Genomic DNA, 18,702 nt, shown 5'->3' on the forward strand with positions numbered 1-18,702 from the left:
CAATCTTGGCTCATTGCAACCTCTGCCTCACGGGTTCAAGCGATTCTCCTGCTTCAGCCTCCTGAGTAGCTGGAATTACAGGTGTACGCTACCACACCCAGCTAATTTTTGTATTTTTAGTAGAGACGGGGTTTCACCATGTTAGCCAGGCTGGTCTCAAATTCTGTCCTCAGGTGATCCGTCCGCCTCGGCCTCTCAAAGTGTTGGGATTACAGGTGTGAGCTACCACACCCAGCCTCAAATCATTTTCTTTTGTCCAAAGAACGTCCGTTAACATATTGTAGTACAGGTCTGCTCAAAATGAATTCACTCTGCTTTGTTTATTTTAAAATCTTTATTTTGCCTTTTTTTTTTTTTTTTTTTTTTGAGACAGGGTCTCACTCTGTTACCCAGGCTTGAGTGCAGTGGTGTGATTATGGCTCACTGCAGCCTCGACCTCCTGGGCTCTAGTGATCCTTCCTCCTCAGCCTCCCGAGTAGCTGGGACTACAGGTGTGTGCACCACACCCAGCTAGTTTTTGTATCTTTTGTAGAGGCAGGGTCTTACCGTATTGCCCAGAGTGGTCTTCAAACTCCTGGGCTCAAGCAATCCACCCACCTCAGCCTCCCAGAATGTTGGGATTAAGGGTGTGAGCCACCACACCTTGCTGCCTTCATTTTTGAAAGCTGTTTTTCCTAATATAGCAATGCTAGTTTGAAAGTTTCCTTTTTTTTCCCCCTCAGTATTTTAGAGACACCTCTGCATTTTCTTATAGCTTGCCTAGTTTTTGACAAGAAGTCTGCTATTATTCTGATCTTGGAGTGTATAAGCCTCTTGGATCTGTGGGTTTATGGTTTTCATCAAAATTAGAAAAATTTTGGCCGTTATTTCTTGTAACTTTTCCCTTTCTTGGTCATTTTTTTTTCTGTTATCTGAGTCTCTTATTACATGTATATTAGACTTTACGTTTTAGGTCATTGATGCTCTGTTTGTCCATGTGTGTCCATGTATATTTTAGATAGTTCTATTGCTATTTTTTTGTTGTTGCTGTACATCATTTCTTCTTCAGTGTCTAAATCTACTGTTCTATGCAATCAAGTTTTCATACCAGGTATTTTATTTCTCACCTCTGTACATTCCATTGGGTGTCATTTTTATTCAAGTTTTCTTTTACCTTGAACATATAGAGCTCATTGTTGAACAGCTTTTTCACTGTCCTTGTCTTACAGTTTCCTCTTTTATTTTTTTGTTGCTACAGAATGATTTTTCTCCTGGTTGTGGGTCATATTTTCCTGCTTCTTTGCATGTCTGGTAATTTTTTTTTGAGACAGAGTTTTGCTCTTGTTGCCCAGGCTGGAGTGCAATGGTGTGATCTCAGCCCACCGCAATCTCTGCCTTCTGGGTTCAAGCGATTCTTCTGCCTCCCGAGTAGCTGAGATTACAAGCATGCGCCACCACGCCCGGCTAATTTTGTGTTTTTAGTAGAGATGGGGTTTCTCCGTGTTGGTCAGGCTGGTCTCAAACTCCCAACCTCAGGTGATCCGCCCGCCTCAGCCTCCCAAAGTGCTGGGATTACAGGCGTGAGCCAACATACGCATCCTGCATGTCTAGTAATTTTTAATTGGATGTGAGCTTCATAACATTTTCACATTGTTGAGTCTTGGATTTTATTGTATTCTTTTAATAGTGCTGGACTTTGTTCTGGCATACAGTTAAATTTTTCTGTAGTCAGTTTAATCCTTTCATGGCTTGCTTTTAAGCTTTGTTATGGTAGTTTTAGTAGCCTTTTGTCTACATCTAATTTAGCCCCACTACTAAGGTAATAAATTTTGATGACTCCCTGATAAACTATATATTATGAGGTCTTTTTATGGCTGGTAGGAACTCACACCATTCACAACCTTGTGTGACTGCTGGGAATTGTTTGGGTTGCTGCTGCTAGGTCTTTGCCTAGCCTTTGGTAGTTTGTTTGTACCTAATGCAGATAACAATTTAGGCAAACACTGCATAAGACTTTCTTGCAGATTGCACAAATCTATTTGCTACTGTCTTCTGTCTCCAATTCTGCCTCCCAAATTCTAACCATCTTGGCTTTCCTAGACTAAAATCTTTTGCCCTAACTTAGTAGTAACTATTGGCCCTTGTTCTATATTCCTTCCCTGCTTTTTCTGTGACCTGGAACCTGCCTCCAGGCAGTAACCTGGAGCAATCATGGGACTTCTGTTGTTTTCCTGTGGTACAAGGGAATACAGTCATATATGGCTGTTGTCTGCAGTCTGCAAACCATTTTGTTCATTTTCTAGTTGCATCATGGTGGTAAATAGAAGACAGTCTAGTAATTCTTGATTGGCTAGTATAAATAGCTAATACTGTAACTCCTGTGGATTCCATTATCCTATGAAAAGTATTACATTTTGTTCTGCTAGGCGGTTAAATTGCTGTTGAGTCACCTTGACCATAGAGACTTAGATTTAGCTCTTCTAAGGTTGATGCTATTTGGTTATAGCCTTTAACCTAGGGTAAATTCCTTAGTTTTGAGATGTGGTCTTTACTCTCCTATGTTATAGCCCTTTTGGAATTTTGTTTTCTTACTCTCCAGCAACTTGACAAGACTGAAAATCCAAACTCTTAAAGACCACATTTGGCAACTGTTGAAATCTCTGCTCAGCTCCTTTAGCCTTCTAGCTGTGGTTCTCCCCTTGGGCTCCTTGCAGTCTCCTCTCCCACATGTATTTTCGGAGTCAGGCAAGAATTTGAGGAGTGTGTATTTGAAGATTTTAGGACTCTGCTCTTTGTGATTTCCTCCTTTACAGAGTATCCAACCTTGAATTCCAGTCACTCTTATAACCCTGAACCCTGTCCTTTGGCTTCTTAGGCAGTAGGACTCTGGCTTTTGACTTGAGATTTACTTTTCACCTGCAGATTTTTTAGTTACTTCATGGTAAAAGCTTTATAAAAAGGCATTTATGAAAGTAAATCTCATGTGATTGCTGTATTAGTTATCTATTGTTGTGTAACAAATTACTCTAAAAGATAACTCTTATAACAATAATCATTTGATATCTTATAGTTTCTTTATTTTGGGTATCAGGCACAACTTAACTGGACCTTCTGATTTAGGGTCTGTCACAAGGTTTTTCAGTCATAGTGTTAGCCAGGGCTTGGGAAGACTCATCTGGGAGAGGATACACATCCCAGCTCATGTAGTTTTTGTTAGGATTTAGTTCCTAGCAGGTTGCTGGAGAGAGGGCTTCAATTTCTTGCTGTTGGCTGGAGACTGCTCTTAGTTCCTTTTCACATGGGTCTTTTCAACATGGCAGCTTGCCTTATCAAAGCGTGTAAGCTAAGAAATCAATAAAGTGCTAGCAAGATGGAAGTCACAATCTTTTGTAACTGAATCACAAGTATGACATCCCATCACCTTTGCCATATTCTGTTGGTAAGAAGCAAGTCACTAAGTTTAGCCCACACTCAAGGGGAGGGGTAATTATATAATATATACAATTATTCATGAGGCAGGGCCATTGGGGGTTATCTTAGAAGTCTGCCTACTACAGTTCTCTTCTTTTAAGGGTTAAATTCCCTCTAGTTTTAACTTTGGTCTCCCTGTATGCCTTTAAGTATTTTATCCACAGTTTTAAATTATCAACACGACTCCACCACCCTTAGCCAGAGCTCAATGTTTGCAGATGTTAAATCCAGCTTTCTCTTAGGACAAAAATGTTCTACCATGATAACATTTTCTTCATGTTTTTCCCCCGTAGTTAGTCACTAAATATTTTACGTAGATGTTTCACTGATATTTTAAATTCATCATGACCAAACTGTAACTTCAGCTCAACTTTTCTTCCTTGTGGATTCCATTCCTCTTTCATAATTGCATCTTATCTTCTCTATCAACCCAAGCTCAGTATCTTTGGATCAGAGAATTTTTTTGTTATTGTTCTAATACTAGTCAAGGTGTAGCCTACTCACTAGACAGGTACTGGGCCACCAACTGTTTGTTACTAGTTTGCCCAAATTAAGAACAGAAATTGAAAGTAAGCATTTAGAATCTTACATAACAATTTGACATTGCTGAGACATCCAAGTGTGTGAGTTTGTGTTTTAAATACTCACCTACAACCAGTTGGGAAAAGCAAAAGACAAAGAACTAGGCCTTCACCATATGTAGTCTGAAAAGCGTTGTTCTATGGTACCATTGCTGTCATTTTTTTTTTTTTTTTTTTGAGACGGTCTCACTCTGTCGCCCAGGCTGGAGTGCAGTGGCGCAGTCTCGGCTCACTGCAAGCTCTGCCTCCCGGGTTCATACCATTCACCTGCCTCAGCCTCCCGAGTAGCTGGGACTACAGGCGCCCACCACCATGCCCGGCTAATTTTTTGTATTTTTAGTAGAGACGGGGTTTCATCGTGTTAGCCAGGATGGTCTCGATCTCCTGACCTCGTGATCCGCCCGTCTCGGCCTCCCAAAGTGTCCTGTCACTTTTTCTGTCTCTCCTGATAGTAGGCCTGTTGTTCATTCACTTACTTCCACTGCCATTGATGTAGTATAGACCTTCACACTATTTCTTGTGGGCTAATTGCAGTAGCTTCCACCTAGGCTCTGTGTTTTTTATTTCTCTTTCTCAAGTCCATCCATTCAAACCTAGAGAAAACAGACTTTTTAGAACAGTACTCTGATTATCATGGTTTGCTTCAAAACTTTAAATTGTGCTTTATTATCTGGTCAAAACGGTCTAGATTCCTTAGGTTGATATTTAAGACCCTAGATTTCTCACTTTGTTCCCCTCCTCTCCTTATTGCCTATTTTCCCTACCAATCCCCTGGGTCTCAGTTCAAACATGCTTTTTTTTTTTCACCCCAACTTCCCCCAGCAGTCAGTTCCAACTTCCTTTCCTTATTGTTGTTTACAGCAGTTATCACATCCTGACACTTTATTTCCTTATTTTATGATTCCCCACTCCATGCACACTACAGTGTAAGTTTCATATGGATGGAAACTTGCTTTGTTTCCTGCACTGCTGAATCTTTCATGTAGGTGGAAACTTGTTTCATTTCCTGCACTGTTGAATCTCTAGTAGGTGCACAGTAAGTCTTTCTTTCATGAATGAGTCAGTGAAATGGGTCACCACCTTAAAGATAAAGAACTTTGTGAATGGCCATGAAGATCCAAAAGAATGGCTCTTTAATGGTGAAATTTTATAAGCAAGCAGTGAAGGACCTATTTGGAGCAGAGACTCTCTCTAGCCTCCCTCAAATCACATTATAGTCTATTTACGAATTTTAAGTTTCATGAATACAAACATTTAGTATATTGTAGTCTGTTTCTTCAGTGCCCAGTATTGTGTCTGGAAAAAGAGAATGTACATAGCAATAATTTTTTGTCTGAATGAATGAATTAATGCAGTAAGTGTTCCTACTAAGCTCCCAGCTGTGGCTTCTACTCCTGGTGACTCTGTGTCACATTTCTCTCCAGTTCTGGGGCAGAGGTTTGTCCTTAGATCTCAAAAAGATGTAAGAAAAGTTGATAATCTTCAGTTTGTTCAGCCTTTTTCTTGTGGGGACAGGAACGATGACTTCAAAATTTTTTATATGTTAGATTGGAAACTGGAAGTCGGCTGTAAGTTTTTATAGAAGCTTTTTACTAAATTGAGGTAATTCCCCACTGTTTCTAAATTGGTAACGTTTTTAACATGAATGCATTTTGAATTTGTTAAAAGTTTTCCTTGTATGAATCATCAAATGATCTTACTTCTTTAGACTGTTGATATGGTAAATAACATTGATTGATTTTCAAATATTAAACCCACCTTGCATATCTGGAATTAATCCTAATCATACTTGGTCATGATGTATAATCCCTTTTATATTGTTGAATTCAGTTTTCTAATATTTTGTTGAGAATTTTTGTGTCTAAGTTCCTGACATAGAAATCTCATGAGAGACATTGATTTATAGTTTTCTTTTTTGTACTGTCTTTGATTTTAATATCAAGGTAATACCTCATGAGTTTGAAATTGTTTCCTCTATTTTTTGGAAGACATTGCATAAAATCAGTGTTAATTCATTTCTAAGCATTTGGTAAAAGTCTGCAGTGAAGCCATCTGGGCCTAGAATTTCTTTTTTGAAAAACTTTTTAGTTACAAATATTTATTTAATGGCAATAGTACTATTCAGGTTTTCTGTTTCATCTTGATTGAGTTTTGGTAGTTTGTGGCTTTGAAAATTAGGTTATATCTTATAAGTTTTTGAATTTATGATTTTAATTACAAAGATTTTTGTAATATGTCCTTTTTATCTTTTTAAACACCATAGGATCTGTATTCCTTTTTTTCATTGCTAATATTTGAAATATGTGCCTTCTCCCTTTTTTATCTTTGTAAGTCATGGCAGAGGGCTATAAACATTGATTTTTTTCCACCAAAAAACTATCTTATATTTACATTATTCTCTTCCTTGTTTTCATTTTTATTGATTTATACTCTTATTTTTATTACCTTCCTTTTGCTTGCTTGGACTTATTTTTATCTTTTTCTATTTTCTTGAGATGGAGACTTAGATTACTGATTTGAGATCCTACCTCTTTTGTAATGTAAAAATGTAGTGCTATAAACTTCCCTCTTAGCACTGGCTTAGCTATGTCCCGTAAGTTTTTTTTTTATTATAAAATATGCATAACGTATAATTTATCATTTTAGCCATTTTTACTTGTAGAGTTCACTGGCATTAAGCACATTGACATTGCTGTGCGACAATTACCATTATTCATCTCCAGAACATTTTCATCATCTGAGACTGAAACTCTGTACCTGCTGAACAATAAGTCCTCATTCCCCTCTCTCCTCAGCACCTACTAACCACGGTTCTGCTTTCTGTCTCTATGAATTTGACTATTCCAGGTACCTCATATAACAAGGATCATAAAATTGTTTTTTGTGTGTGGCTTATTTCACTTGGTTTATAATGTTTTCCAGGTTTATCCATGTTTAGCACCTATCAGAAATGTATTCAAATCTGTATAATACTCCATTATATATACATACCACATTTTGGTTATTCATTCGTTAATAGACAGTTGGGTTGTTTCCACATTTTGATTATTGTGAATAATGCTGCTATGAACATTGGTGTACAGTTACCTGTTTGTGTCCCTGCTTTCAGTTCTTTTCGATATATACCTTGAAGTTGAATTGCTGGATTATATGGTAATTTTATGTTTAATTTTTTGAAGAACCACTGTACAGTTTTCCACAGCAACTGTACCATTTCCCAACAGCAATGCACAAAGGTTCCAATTTCTCCACATCCTCACTAGTACTTGTTATTTTCTATTTTTTGATAATAGCCATCCCAATGGGTATGAAGTGGTATCTTGTTGTGATTTGCATTTCCCTAGTGATTACTGATGTTGAGCATCTTTTCATGTGTTTATTGCCCACTTGTATATCGTTAGAGAAATATCTATTGAAGTCCATTGCCCATTTTAAAATTGGCTTCTTTGAGGTTTTTTGTGGTGGTCTTGTTTTATTGTAGTTCTTTATGTATTTGGATATTAATCCATTATGAGATATACGATTTGCATATATTTTCTCCCACTATATAGGTTGCCTTTTCACTCTTCATAGTATCCTCTGATGCACTAAAGTTTTTAATTTTGATAAAATCTAACATCGATTTTTCTTTTGTTTATTATGTATAGCTTAAAAATGTGTTCCACATCCATTCTTCAGAGTTCTATAGTTTGTGCTTTTCTGTATCTCCAACCTCTGCCTTAAAAAATAATAATAAATAGAAAAATCTTGACAAGACCAATTAAAAATGAAAAGGTTTTTTAAAGCTCAATAACACTACAAGTAATTTAAATTGTCAATACAGAGCTTTCAACCAGAATGGAAAGGGAGAAATATACCTTATTTTCTGTTCTTTTAGAGTCCTAATAAATTGAGAAGCAATTTTTATTTATAAATGTCAATTTATGCATTTATATAACATCAGAACACATGCATATTTGAAAGCATATATGAGATTTCATATTTGAAAGCTGGATGTAGCTCACAATCAACTTGAACACCTTCCAAAGGAGACTGAAAACAGTACACAGATTCATCAGCTTTGGCAACACAGTGAACTGCTAGACCTCTTAGATACTATAGGTGTGAGAGGAAAAAGAAGATACTGATAGCTATTAATAGCTAACTGGATATTAAGAAGACTATCTTGATCCATTTTGGTAATGAAAATTCAAGATTAAAATTCACAATTATCAAAGTTGTAAAACTTTTAAGATAATATTTTAAAATCACTTTTCCATTTCCATTTATTTCCATGTCTTGAGGTAGATTATGACCCTCAAACTGAACTCAAGGTGTATCTGATATTATTGTGCTGAATTTGGTTAACAAAATCAGTACTTCAAATTTTGGAATATATGTAAACATTTGTGGCTGAATTGGTTACTTAAAGAGTTTGGAAAAGTAATCATTCAGAAACAACATTTTAATTTTATCAGATGTCATCTTGAAGTAATGGTTTCAGATTTGTGGTTGACTTAGTTTTTGAGAAAAAAAAAATTGTGATACAGAAAAAAGAAGTTTTTATTCTTGCAATGCAAGTATGTTCACTAAATGATTTAAAATTTTAAAATAAAAGTTGCCTATCTAATAGGGTTATGTTTCTAGTTGTTTGTGTTCAGAAATTATAAATTTATTTTCTTGCTTAGAAGTATTATCTAGTATGTTCTTTAATAATGCTTATTGAATTTTTATGTTGGTCAATTTACAGGTGAATTATGTAACCTCATTACGCTGGATGTAGCTCACAATCAACTTGAACACCTTCCAAAGGAGATTGGAAACTGTACGCAGATAACCAACCTTGACTTGCAGCACAATGAACTGCTAGACCTCCCAGATACTATAGGTATGAAAGGAGAAAGAAGATATTGATAGCTGTTAATAGCTAACTGGATATTAATAGGACTATTTTTGATCCATTTGGTAATGAAAATTCAGGAGTAAAATTAACAATTACCAAAGTTGTAAAACTTTTAAGATAATACTTTAAAATCATTTTTCATTTCCTTTTCTTGGCAAAGAAAATAGGTTTTAGGAAATGAGCCCAATGGGATTATAAAAGAGAGAGAATATTGAGTTACATATATATATATTCTGTCATAGTTTGAATTGCAAAATGGGTGGCTTTTTCTATTTCTGCTTATTTCTGAGTTGCATGTTATTATACTGGGTGTGGTCCTTTCTTTGCTAAAGTATTCCATACTGAAAAATAAAACCATTGCTGTTTAGTTTTTTAAACATGGCCAATATACTTTAAAGTTTGTTTATCTGTAATACTAAGGGGATAAGCGAGGAGATGACTTGAAGTTCAAAATGTTTTAGAGACTTAGCCAAATTGCAGAAAATTGAACTGAGCTGTGATATGTTCTGTGTTTATGTAGTCTTATTTTTCCGATTGCCCATAAATTTATACCAGTAAAGTGAATTTTAAAAATTCTGATGCCTTTTTAGTTATTAATGTGGTATAAAGATACTATAATGTTTATTTAGAAAAATTACATCCCCACTTAATTTACATAATTCCAGTCATGAATATTTAGTATTTTAATTTTTTAATTTTTATTTTTTTTGAGACACAGTTTCACTCTGCCTCTCAGGCTGGAGTGCAGTGGCGTGATCTCGGCTCACTGCAGCCTCCGCCTCCTGGGTTCATGCGATTCTCCTGCTTCAGCCCCTGAGTAGCTGGGACTACAGGCGTCCGCCACCACGCCTGGCTAATTTTTTTCTATTTTTAATAGAGATGAGGTTTCACTATGTTGGCCAGGCTGGTCTTGAACTCCTGACCTCAGGTGATCTGCCCGCCTCTGCCTCCCAAAGTGCTGGGATTACGGGCCTTAGCCACCGTGCTTGGTCCAGTCATGAATATTTTAGAGGCATGATTACTAAATCATTTGAGGCCCCTGATGATGTTATCTTTCTCCAGAAGAGTTTTTGTCTGCCTCTGTTGGGTACCTAGTAGAGAGGGGATCACTTTAATCAATTTGTATTCAAGGCTTGAGATTTTTGTGGTCCCCCAAGTGATTAAAAGTTTTGCTGCAGGCTAACTGGATGACTGTTTTATTTCCAGTTCACCCTTACTGGTAGGGTGCAGCTCTAGAGGGTCCCAATTGAGGTTGATGACTAGAGTCCCCACCCTTGGCAGGTCCTAGATTTTGACTCTTGCTGGAAAAATAACTTAGCCTTTTAACTGCATCTTCCAGTTAGGGATGTGCTCTTAGGACAGAATTATCTCCATTGTTTTGCTTGTATCTGGGTTCCCAGCTTGTTTCTGTTCTGGTGGTTAGTCATTATGTTGTTAACTCTCTGATTTTGGTTTTGGAAGATGTTTTTATTATTTTTTTATTGGGAGAATTTATTTGAATTACCTACCATTACTTGAAACAAAGCAGTTGTTAGGGAATTTCTTAGCAGGGTTAAGTAGACTGTCTTAGGTTATACAGGACAATTATTTACAGAAAAGCAAGCTGAGACATGGATGTAATAAATAGCCATTAGAATCTATGTTTCCCTGATTTTTGGCCCATGACACTATCATATTACTATTTGTAGTGGAAAGAGATTACATATTCTAGTTAACTGGTTTATGGTTTAGATGTCCCTCTGAAAGGCAAGATTGTCTACAACACATAATGAATTATTCTGTTAATATCCAAAATGAATATTCTACTAAATGTCCTATATAAATAAGAGCATCACATTTCTGGTTCAAGATAATAAGGACCAAGCACAATTATTTCATGCTTTTTTTTCTCTTTAAAATCTATTGAAATGGCCAAGATGAACAAGGAGATGTGATCCTAGGAGAAAAAAAAACATAGAAAGGATATTTAAACTGCATGTTTAAAATATGATGAGGCTGATACAAAAAGGGAACAAAGAATAAAATACAATTCTTAGAGATATGTTTGCCAAATCAAATTTAATGGAAAATTCCATATAACCAAATGAACACAGCCAGAGACCAAAGTGATGATCTCTAGGATAAACTAAAAGTCCCCTAGAATCTAGATCAAAAAGAAATGTATACAAAAAAAGTGAAAAGTTAAAAAGTCATGACAGATAGGACTAGACGTTCCAGAAGGCCAAATAGTGGTGATACAGTTATAAAATATAATTTTATAATGTTTCCCTGAACTTGATAAAAACCCAGATAATAAGACCAAAATTGCTTACCAAGAAGAAAAAAATTAAAACTACCACATTCTGGTGGTAGTTTTAAATATTAGATGTATTTGTTTTGAATAAATAATAAATTCACATGTAATGTTATACAACCTATCTTTACCTGGTTTTTGGTTTCAGGGTAATGCTGGCTACATATGTTCAATTTTTGGAATAGTTTGTATGAAATTGCATTATTTTTTCCTTTAATATTTGATAAAATTCACCAGTGAAGCCATCCAGGACAGGACTTTTCTTTATAGGAATTTTTTTTAAAGCGATTTCAATTACTTTAATAAATATAGGGCTATTCAGGTTATCACTTTCTTCTTCAGCAAACTTGATCATATGGGTCTTTCAAGGAATATATTTGTTTTATTTCAATTATCACATTTAAAAGCATTAAGTTGTTCATAACATTCTTATTGTTATTTTAATATCTGTAGAATCTATAGTAATGCCACCTCTGTAATTCCTGATATCAGGAACTTGTATGTTCTCTCTTTTTCTTAATCATTCTGGTTAGAAGTATATCAATTGTATTGATCCTCTCTTAGTTTTATTGATTTTCCCTGTTGTTTCTCTGGTTTTTATTTCATTGATTTCCATTTTGAACTTGATTTCACCATCTTACTTTGAGTTTTATTTGTTCTTTTTCTAGTTTCTTATGGTGGCAGCTTGAGGTCATTAATTTGAGACCTTTCTATTATTCTCATAAAGACAGTTAGCACTATAAATTTCCCCTTAAGTACTGCTTCAGCAGCATCCCACCAATTCTGATATGTTGTATTTTCCTTTTAAAAGTATTTTCTAATTTACCATTTTGTTTCTTCTGTGATCTATGGCATATTTATTAGGTTGGTACAAAAGTAATCTCAGTTTTTGCTATTACGTTTAAAGTCAAAAACGGTGACTACTTTTGCACCAACCTGATAGAAGAATGTTATTTTGTTCCCAAAAGCTTGACAATTTTCCATGATCTATTATTGACTTCTAATTTACCTCCATTGTGGTCAAGAACATTCCTGATAGGACTTGAATTCTTTCATCATGGTAAAAGTATTCCATGTGCAGTTTAATGTGTATTCTACTTTTGTTGGGTGGAGTGATCCATAAGTATCAATCATGGTACAGATGAGGCAATCAATGAGTTTATTCTACTTTCTGCCGTTTCTGGAGGAGTCTCTTTTTCTTCTTCTTTTTGTTAATTGCATTGTCAGCATAGGTAACATACCTTGTTGTACTAATTCCCATTTTTGTTTTAGTCTTAATGTTCATCAGCAGTCCTGTTGCCATAGTTGCCTCAGTCATTTCTTGGTTGGCTGAAGTCAATCTGGTTGGTAGTCATTTTCTCAAAAATGGTTCATGGGAGTAGTATTCTCCTATAGTTCTTGTATGTGTGTAGCTTTTATAATTCAAGAACAGTTTAGATAGATACAAAATAATTAGATCAAACTTCCTTTCCTTGAGGATCTTAGTAGAACTTGTTAACAGATAGTTCTACCTTCTTCTGGAATTGAATGTACAAAAATAAGAGGCCAGTCCATTTTTTTTTTCCCCATGATAAGTGACTTAGTCATTTTGCTTGGCCAGCCAAAGTATTATTTCTAGATTTCTGAAATTTAAGAACTATATTTTATTTATCAGTGTTTATTTTTCAGGATCACATTTTCCTAGTATGCTCTGGGCCAATTCAACATATAGGTTTAAGTTTTATTTCAATACAGTGTTCTTCAGTATATTCAGTATGTATTCAGTGTATATATGCTTTCTCTGTTTGCCATATATATTCAGTATAGTGTTCAGTATAGTAAATATGTCACACAGTGACAAATTTAGTTTGTGTTGTATGTTTTTACATTAAAATATGTATCTAAGTTTGGTTAGTATGAACAACCAACTAATTGGAATGGTAAAGAAGAAAAGAAAGAATAATGCATAATCTCATCATAATCACTTTCAGTGGAATGTCACATAAAAGCACTTTCAAAAAATGACTTTTTATAAGATCCAAATTCTTAGTCTTAGAAAAACAAAATGTTGCTTTACTGTACTGCAAATCAGACAGGAGAACCAAAATTTAAGATACTTGAAATGTTATGAAGTGATTTTCTTATCCTTCTCATTGATGTTTAGTCACTATGTATATCTTAGGATATTACACATGCTAGACATTTTATTGTTTCTGTAACATATCAGGTAAATTCTAGCCTTGAAATCTTTGTGCTTCCCATCTCTCTGTTTAGAACTCTTTTCTCCTAAATATCTGTATAACTTTGCCTGCTCCTTCAACTGATCAGATAGATATATATAGCATGATTTTCATTCGGCCTTCTTCTCTGTCTCAAATAGTCTAACAATATTTTATTATTTAATATTTTTATATATGTGTCTGTATCTCAAACTTGTTAAATAACAGTCAAAGGGGCATGCGATTAAAGTACTGAAATGAATAATCCTGGCAAACAGAGAAAGCATAGTTGGTGATATATGATACAGTCTTCTAGTGAGTAGGATTAGTGTCCTATTGGAGGTAATTCTTCTGTGTTTTAAGTGTGTTTACTAATATGAAAACATTTGATTTTATTATTAATCTCTTGTAGTTTAGATGTTATCTCAGAATAACACATATGCCTCACCTCTAGCTTATTCTATAGGGTCAGATTACAGTATTACAAATTGCAAATCACTGAGAACTGAAACATTAACAGCAAGAAAATTTTAAATAACATTGCATTTACTTTTATATGCTTTGATAGTTGTCGCCAAGTATAGTACAGCTGTTACTCTGAGTAAATGGCAAAGTAAATTAGTAATATTTATTGAAACTTTTTATGATATTGTAGTCATTTATCAATTACGATGTTTATTAAAATAATTACTTTATCTTTCTCCATCCTTTCCAGTCCTAGTATTTTGATTATGTAGCAGAAGATTGAGGTTTGGTGGGAAACTTTGACGTTTGGGTCTTGGTCTCTTAAAAATTTCAACAGTTTTAATTGACCTTTGAGATTTTCACTCTCATTTATTGACGATGAAGAATTTACCCTAAATAGTGGAAACTTAATTGAATTATGGTTCTCCTGATACTTCTCCTTTTTTAAATCCTACTCTAGTTCTGGGAAAGTATAACTTAAAATGAAAAACAAACAGAAAGCCCAACACCTATTCTGCAGAGTTGATGCTAGTCTGGAAGCAGCTGCCCACTCTCTTTTCCCTGGACTAAAGAATCTTGCCCTAAACTTGTAACTGAAAATCAAATCTTGTATCGTCTTAAAATCACTTTCCAGAAATCACTGTATTTACTTGCCTTTTCCTTCTTTTCTTTTTTCTTATAAGTAGACCAGAATGTTTTTTACTTTTTTCTTTATTTAACATGAACATTCCTGGAGTAACTGTCACTCCCCTGTGATAATTACTGCCATTTACTTCCAGGCTGAGAAGCTAGTATCGCTGACAACTCATAGGATGTGAGGAAGAGACAGAAGGAAATGGGTTGGGGGTTACCAAGTTGCAGTTAAGTAAGAGAGTGCTTAAATACATATTTATAGTTTCTCTGATTTAACTGTTAGTCTGCCTTGTTGAATAAAAAAAGTATTATTTTATATGAATATTTTCTCATTCAGAAATTAGCTATGAACAGAAGAAAATATTAAGCTTTATTCCAACAGTTATTTTGTTTTAAAGTATGAACCTGATGTTTTTTAAAGCCTTCTGGTACCTCTGGTAGTTTTATGTAATCCAGGGAAGAAACAGTCTGAAGTAGGAAAAAATATTTTACTTTGTATTTCTTCTCAAAATGAGATTAGGAGAGAACTATGCCACAAAACCTTGCCTTCAAGGCTGGAGCGCAGAACAATTCATAGAGTCCTTTTTGTTGCACTGGGCTCTAAAGAAATGTTACATTAATTATGGTTATATCAACAAGTAGCATTTTAGTCATTTTAGTAATTGGGTTTTAGGTAATTACAGTGCAGCATATGTATAACAACTTCACTAGTTTTCTTTTTAATGGTGGTGTTCTTTGGGTTTTTAACATTCAGGAATTTCTGTGTTGCTTACTCTTCAGTTTGCTTTCAGTTTAATGTTTCTGAAAAAATAGTGGTACCTTTGACATTTCATCCTTCCAACCCTGAGTCTTTCCTACTACTACTTTTTTGCTACTTTGTTAAAATAAGATTATGATCATTTAAAATAGTCTTACTCAAAAGTTATACTAAATTAAACTAAAGTTGCTGGTTATATTTGCTGAAATTGAAAGAATCTAATTTTAATTCATAGCCATTTGATTTCACCATATTTTAAAAATCTGACAGCATAAGAGAAAGCAAGCTGTCAAAGTGGAGCACAGAGCAATTTATAGACAAAGTTAAGCACTTGAAAGCTAAATGCCAGTGATTGGCAGTGATCAGCCTACGTTTATATACAGGAGCTCAGCAACAATGATTTTATTTCTTAGTCAAGATGGCTCAACATTAAAGCAAGCTTGTGTTGATTTCTAGGTAGCAGTTTAGTTTGTGGTTAAAAGCACTCATTGAGAGAGGTTAGAGTTGAAACCACTGCAGAGGGTGAATCACAATAAATGCCAGACTTCTGATGTTTTCTTCTGGCGTAAAAGAGTTTTGATATTTCATCCTTAATTTTTTTAACCTCTCTTATTTAGCTGAGAGTAATGGACTTTGGCAAAATGTGGCTGACTCATTGAATTTGCCAGTGGTCTCAAGTGATAGGGCCTTTGCAAATGTGAGATTTCTTCATCAGAATAGCCTGTTCTCATAGATTGTTAGAAATTCAACCCCTTCCACCCCACCAAAAAGCAAAAAAATTTAGATCCAAGAAAGGTGGAGGTACCTTTTAATTTAAATTACCACTGGTTTTGGTACTAGATAATGTCATGTAGCAATTTAGCTACATTATTTTTATTTTGTAATTTTTAAATTCTAGGAACCTACTCTTGTTTTAAAAGTGAGAAACAAGAGTTATTTGGTTTTGGATGAGAAGTTTCAAGAATCTGGTTCTATTTACTAGGCTTTTGAGTTGACAAACATTTAGAATTTGGTTCCCCTACTAACCTTTGTTACCACAGAAAGTTTTTTAGTTTTCAATGAGAATAAAAAACATTTAAAATATTGTATTCATCTACTATGATAATGTAAAGGGTTATTGAATGAGGCATGTCAGTTGATGGAGTAAGATCATGGAGACTTTCCTCTGTTAATAAATTCTCCCCTCTTATGGCAGACTTCAAAGACCCCTTGGTCAATGATTCAGCCATTTTGTTACAATGGAACAACTTTCTTCCATAGGGAAAGCAGTGATGTAAAGGAGAAAAAGGGATGGTCTTGTTTACTTCCATTTTTTTTTTTTTTAAAGGTTAGCTGCCTCTTTTTATCTGCAGCTGCATACAGGAAATTAAAATTTTATCAGCAGGTTTTGAAGTTCTTTATAATCAGACATGATCACTACTTGTAGGAAAATGTTCACTTCTGCTGGCCTTGCTGTAGCAGTGGCCATAGGAATGGAATAGGCAAGGGATAAAATGTTGATACCATCCCTCCCCATTTTACAAGGATGTGAGTAAATGGGGGCTATTCTTCACTCTTGGTGGAAATAAAAATGATATAGCTTTTTGTTATTTATTAAAATTTTAAATATCTATATCATCTGACACATAAATATTTTCACATGTGCACAAAGATACATGTCTAAGGGTATTCATTACATAATTCTTTTTTAAAAAATTAAATGCCATCAGTTGAGCAATGATTGGAGAGATAATGGCACACATGCCATGAAACACTTTACAATGGTTAAATAGAATGAGGTATATCTGTGTTTACTCAGCATAAAAATATTTCTATCATCTGTTATATGGGGGAGGGGAGAAGCATATAGAATGATCTCATTTATATGAAAGCAAACACATAAACATAAGAAATCCCTGTATTTTTATATGTATAAGTAAGTGCTTAGAGACAGGTCTCAATAGGTATGTATCAGACTATAAACCATGGTTATCTAAGGAAAATAGGAAGATACATTTATCTATTTTATAACTAAAAGTGATGTGGTGGGGTGGGAGGAATGCAGAAAGTTGGAATTGTTAGTAGTTCCTTCCCGGCTGATATCTAAGTATGGACTGCTCAGAAGTTGGGTATCCCAGAAAAATTCCTGCAAATATTTGTAGAATAATTAATTTATATTCAGATAGACCAGATGAACATATATATTTTTCAATTATGTCCAATAAAGTCTATGTTTCATAGACATGCTATTTTATAAAATAAGAATGGGTTGAAGAAAATAGATTTTTATGGGCCTTTCATATAATTTTTTGTATCTTGTTCCTAATGGAAAGGAGGACAAATAATGAAATGTTTTAGTTTCTGTAATTATTAAGAAAGTATGAATTAATGCCTATTGTATGCTTAGCACTGAAACAAATTCTATGGAGAGAAGTATAGCAAAGCTCCTCACTTACTGGGTTTTCAGTCTGGTGAGGGAGATAACTAATCCATGAAACAGTTAACATAAGACCAAATATAATTAATTGCCAACTTATGGTGAAAACAGTGTGCTGGTATATTCAGTTTACAGGGAGGTCGGTAAGATCTTGATAAAATGGCTAAGAATGGCTTAATGAACAAATGCATTGGACTCAGTATGGAAGAAAAATGCAGTCCATGAGCACAACAGTGAGGACAGTCAAACAGCATGGAGGTGAGAATGAGCACAGCATGGTTCCATGTCAAGGAAACAAACTAAGTGGAGCAAAGTCAATGAAGATCTTGAAGGATGATTTGTTGATAGGGAGCCAACCAAGTTGGATTCACCAACTAGCTGGTGACTGTGACAAGTTACTTCACAAATGTTATGGTAGAGTCCCTGCTGATTACCCTCAGATGGCTCTTACTGCTGCTTCCTAGGTATCTTTTTCATTTTTTTATCAAATGTCACAGGATGGCTATCTAAAACTTAAAACCACCATACTCATTTTTTTCACAATGTAGCTTATGTGTACTCATTATGGAGAAGATGACCCTTACAGTGTAAAGTGCCCAGACTTCTTACTTCTACATTTATTTTCCCTCTTTGCTTATCTTTTGTTCATTCTCTCCTGTTCCTAGAGACAGAGATGTTCCTTCTTTCTAAGATTAACTTTTTCACTTTCTTTATAAAGCCAGCTTTGATCCTTTGTGTTGGAAGTTGTCTCCCCTGTCTCTAAACATTCAAAGATTTTGTTCATACTTCTTTTAGGGTATTATCATAGTCAACTAAGTATTATAGTTATTTGTGAAAATACACCACTGTACTGTAAGCCTCTTGAGAGAAGAGACTATGTCTTGTGTGGCACTGTGCAATTATACAGCAGTTAAACAATAAGTAGCTAGATTGATGCGTGGAGGTATATTACAGGAACCCCTAGAAGCTAGCAAAGAATGTTTACATTTGATACAATAGGAAATAGGTTGTTTTTAGTGTAAATGTT

At 34.8% G+C, this 18,702-nt stretch overlaps 1 protein-coding gene across 5 annotated transcripts in view; it reads left to right on the top strand.

The window, feature by feature from the left end:
* Nucleotides 1-18,702, top strand: part of SHOC2 (SHOC2 leucine rich repeat scaffold protein) — a 93,685-nt gene that overhangs the window by 57,901 nt on the left and 17,082 nt on the right. For all 5 annotated transcript variants that reach the window (XM_054436548.2, XM_054436547.2, XM_054436546.2 and 2 more), the window contains one exon: nucleotides 8,761-8,898. In XM_054436548.2, coding sequence (XP_054292523.1) covers nucleotides 8,761-8,898 — 138 coding nt within the window. The remainder of the gene's footprint in view (nucleotides 1-8,760; nucleotides 8,899-18,702) is intronic.

The sequence above is a fragment of the Pongo pygmaeus genome, chromosome 8, assembly GCF_028885625.2.
Source record: "Pongo pygmaeus isolate AG05252 chromosome 8, NHGRI_mPonPyg2-v2.0_pri, whole genome shotgun sequence".
Taxonomy (NCBI): Eukaryota; Metazoa; Chordata; class Mammalia; order Primates; family Hominidae; genus Pongo; species Pongo pygmaeus.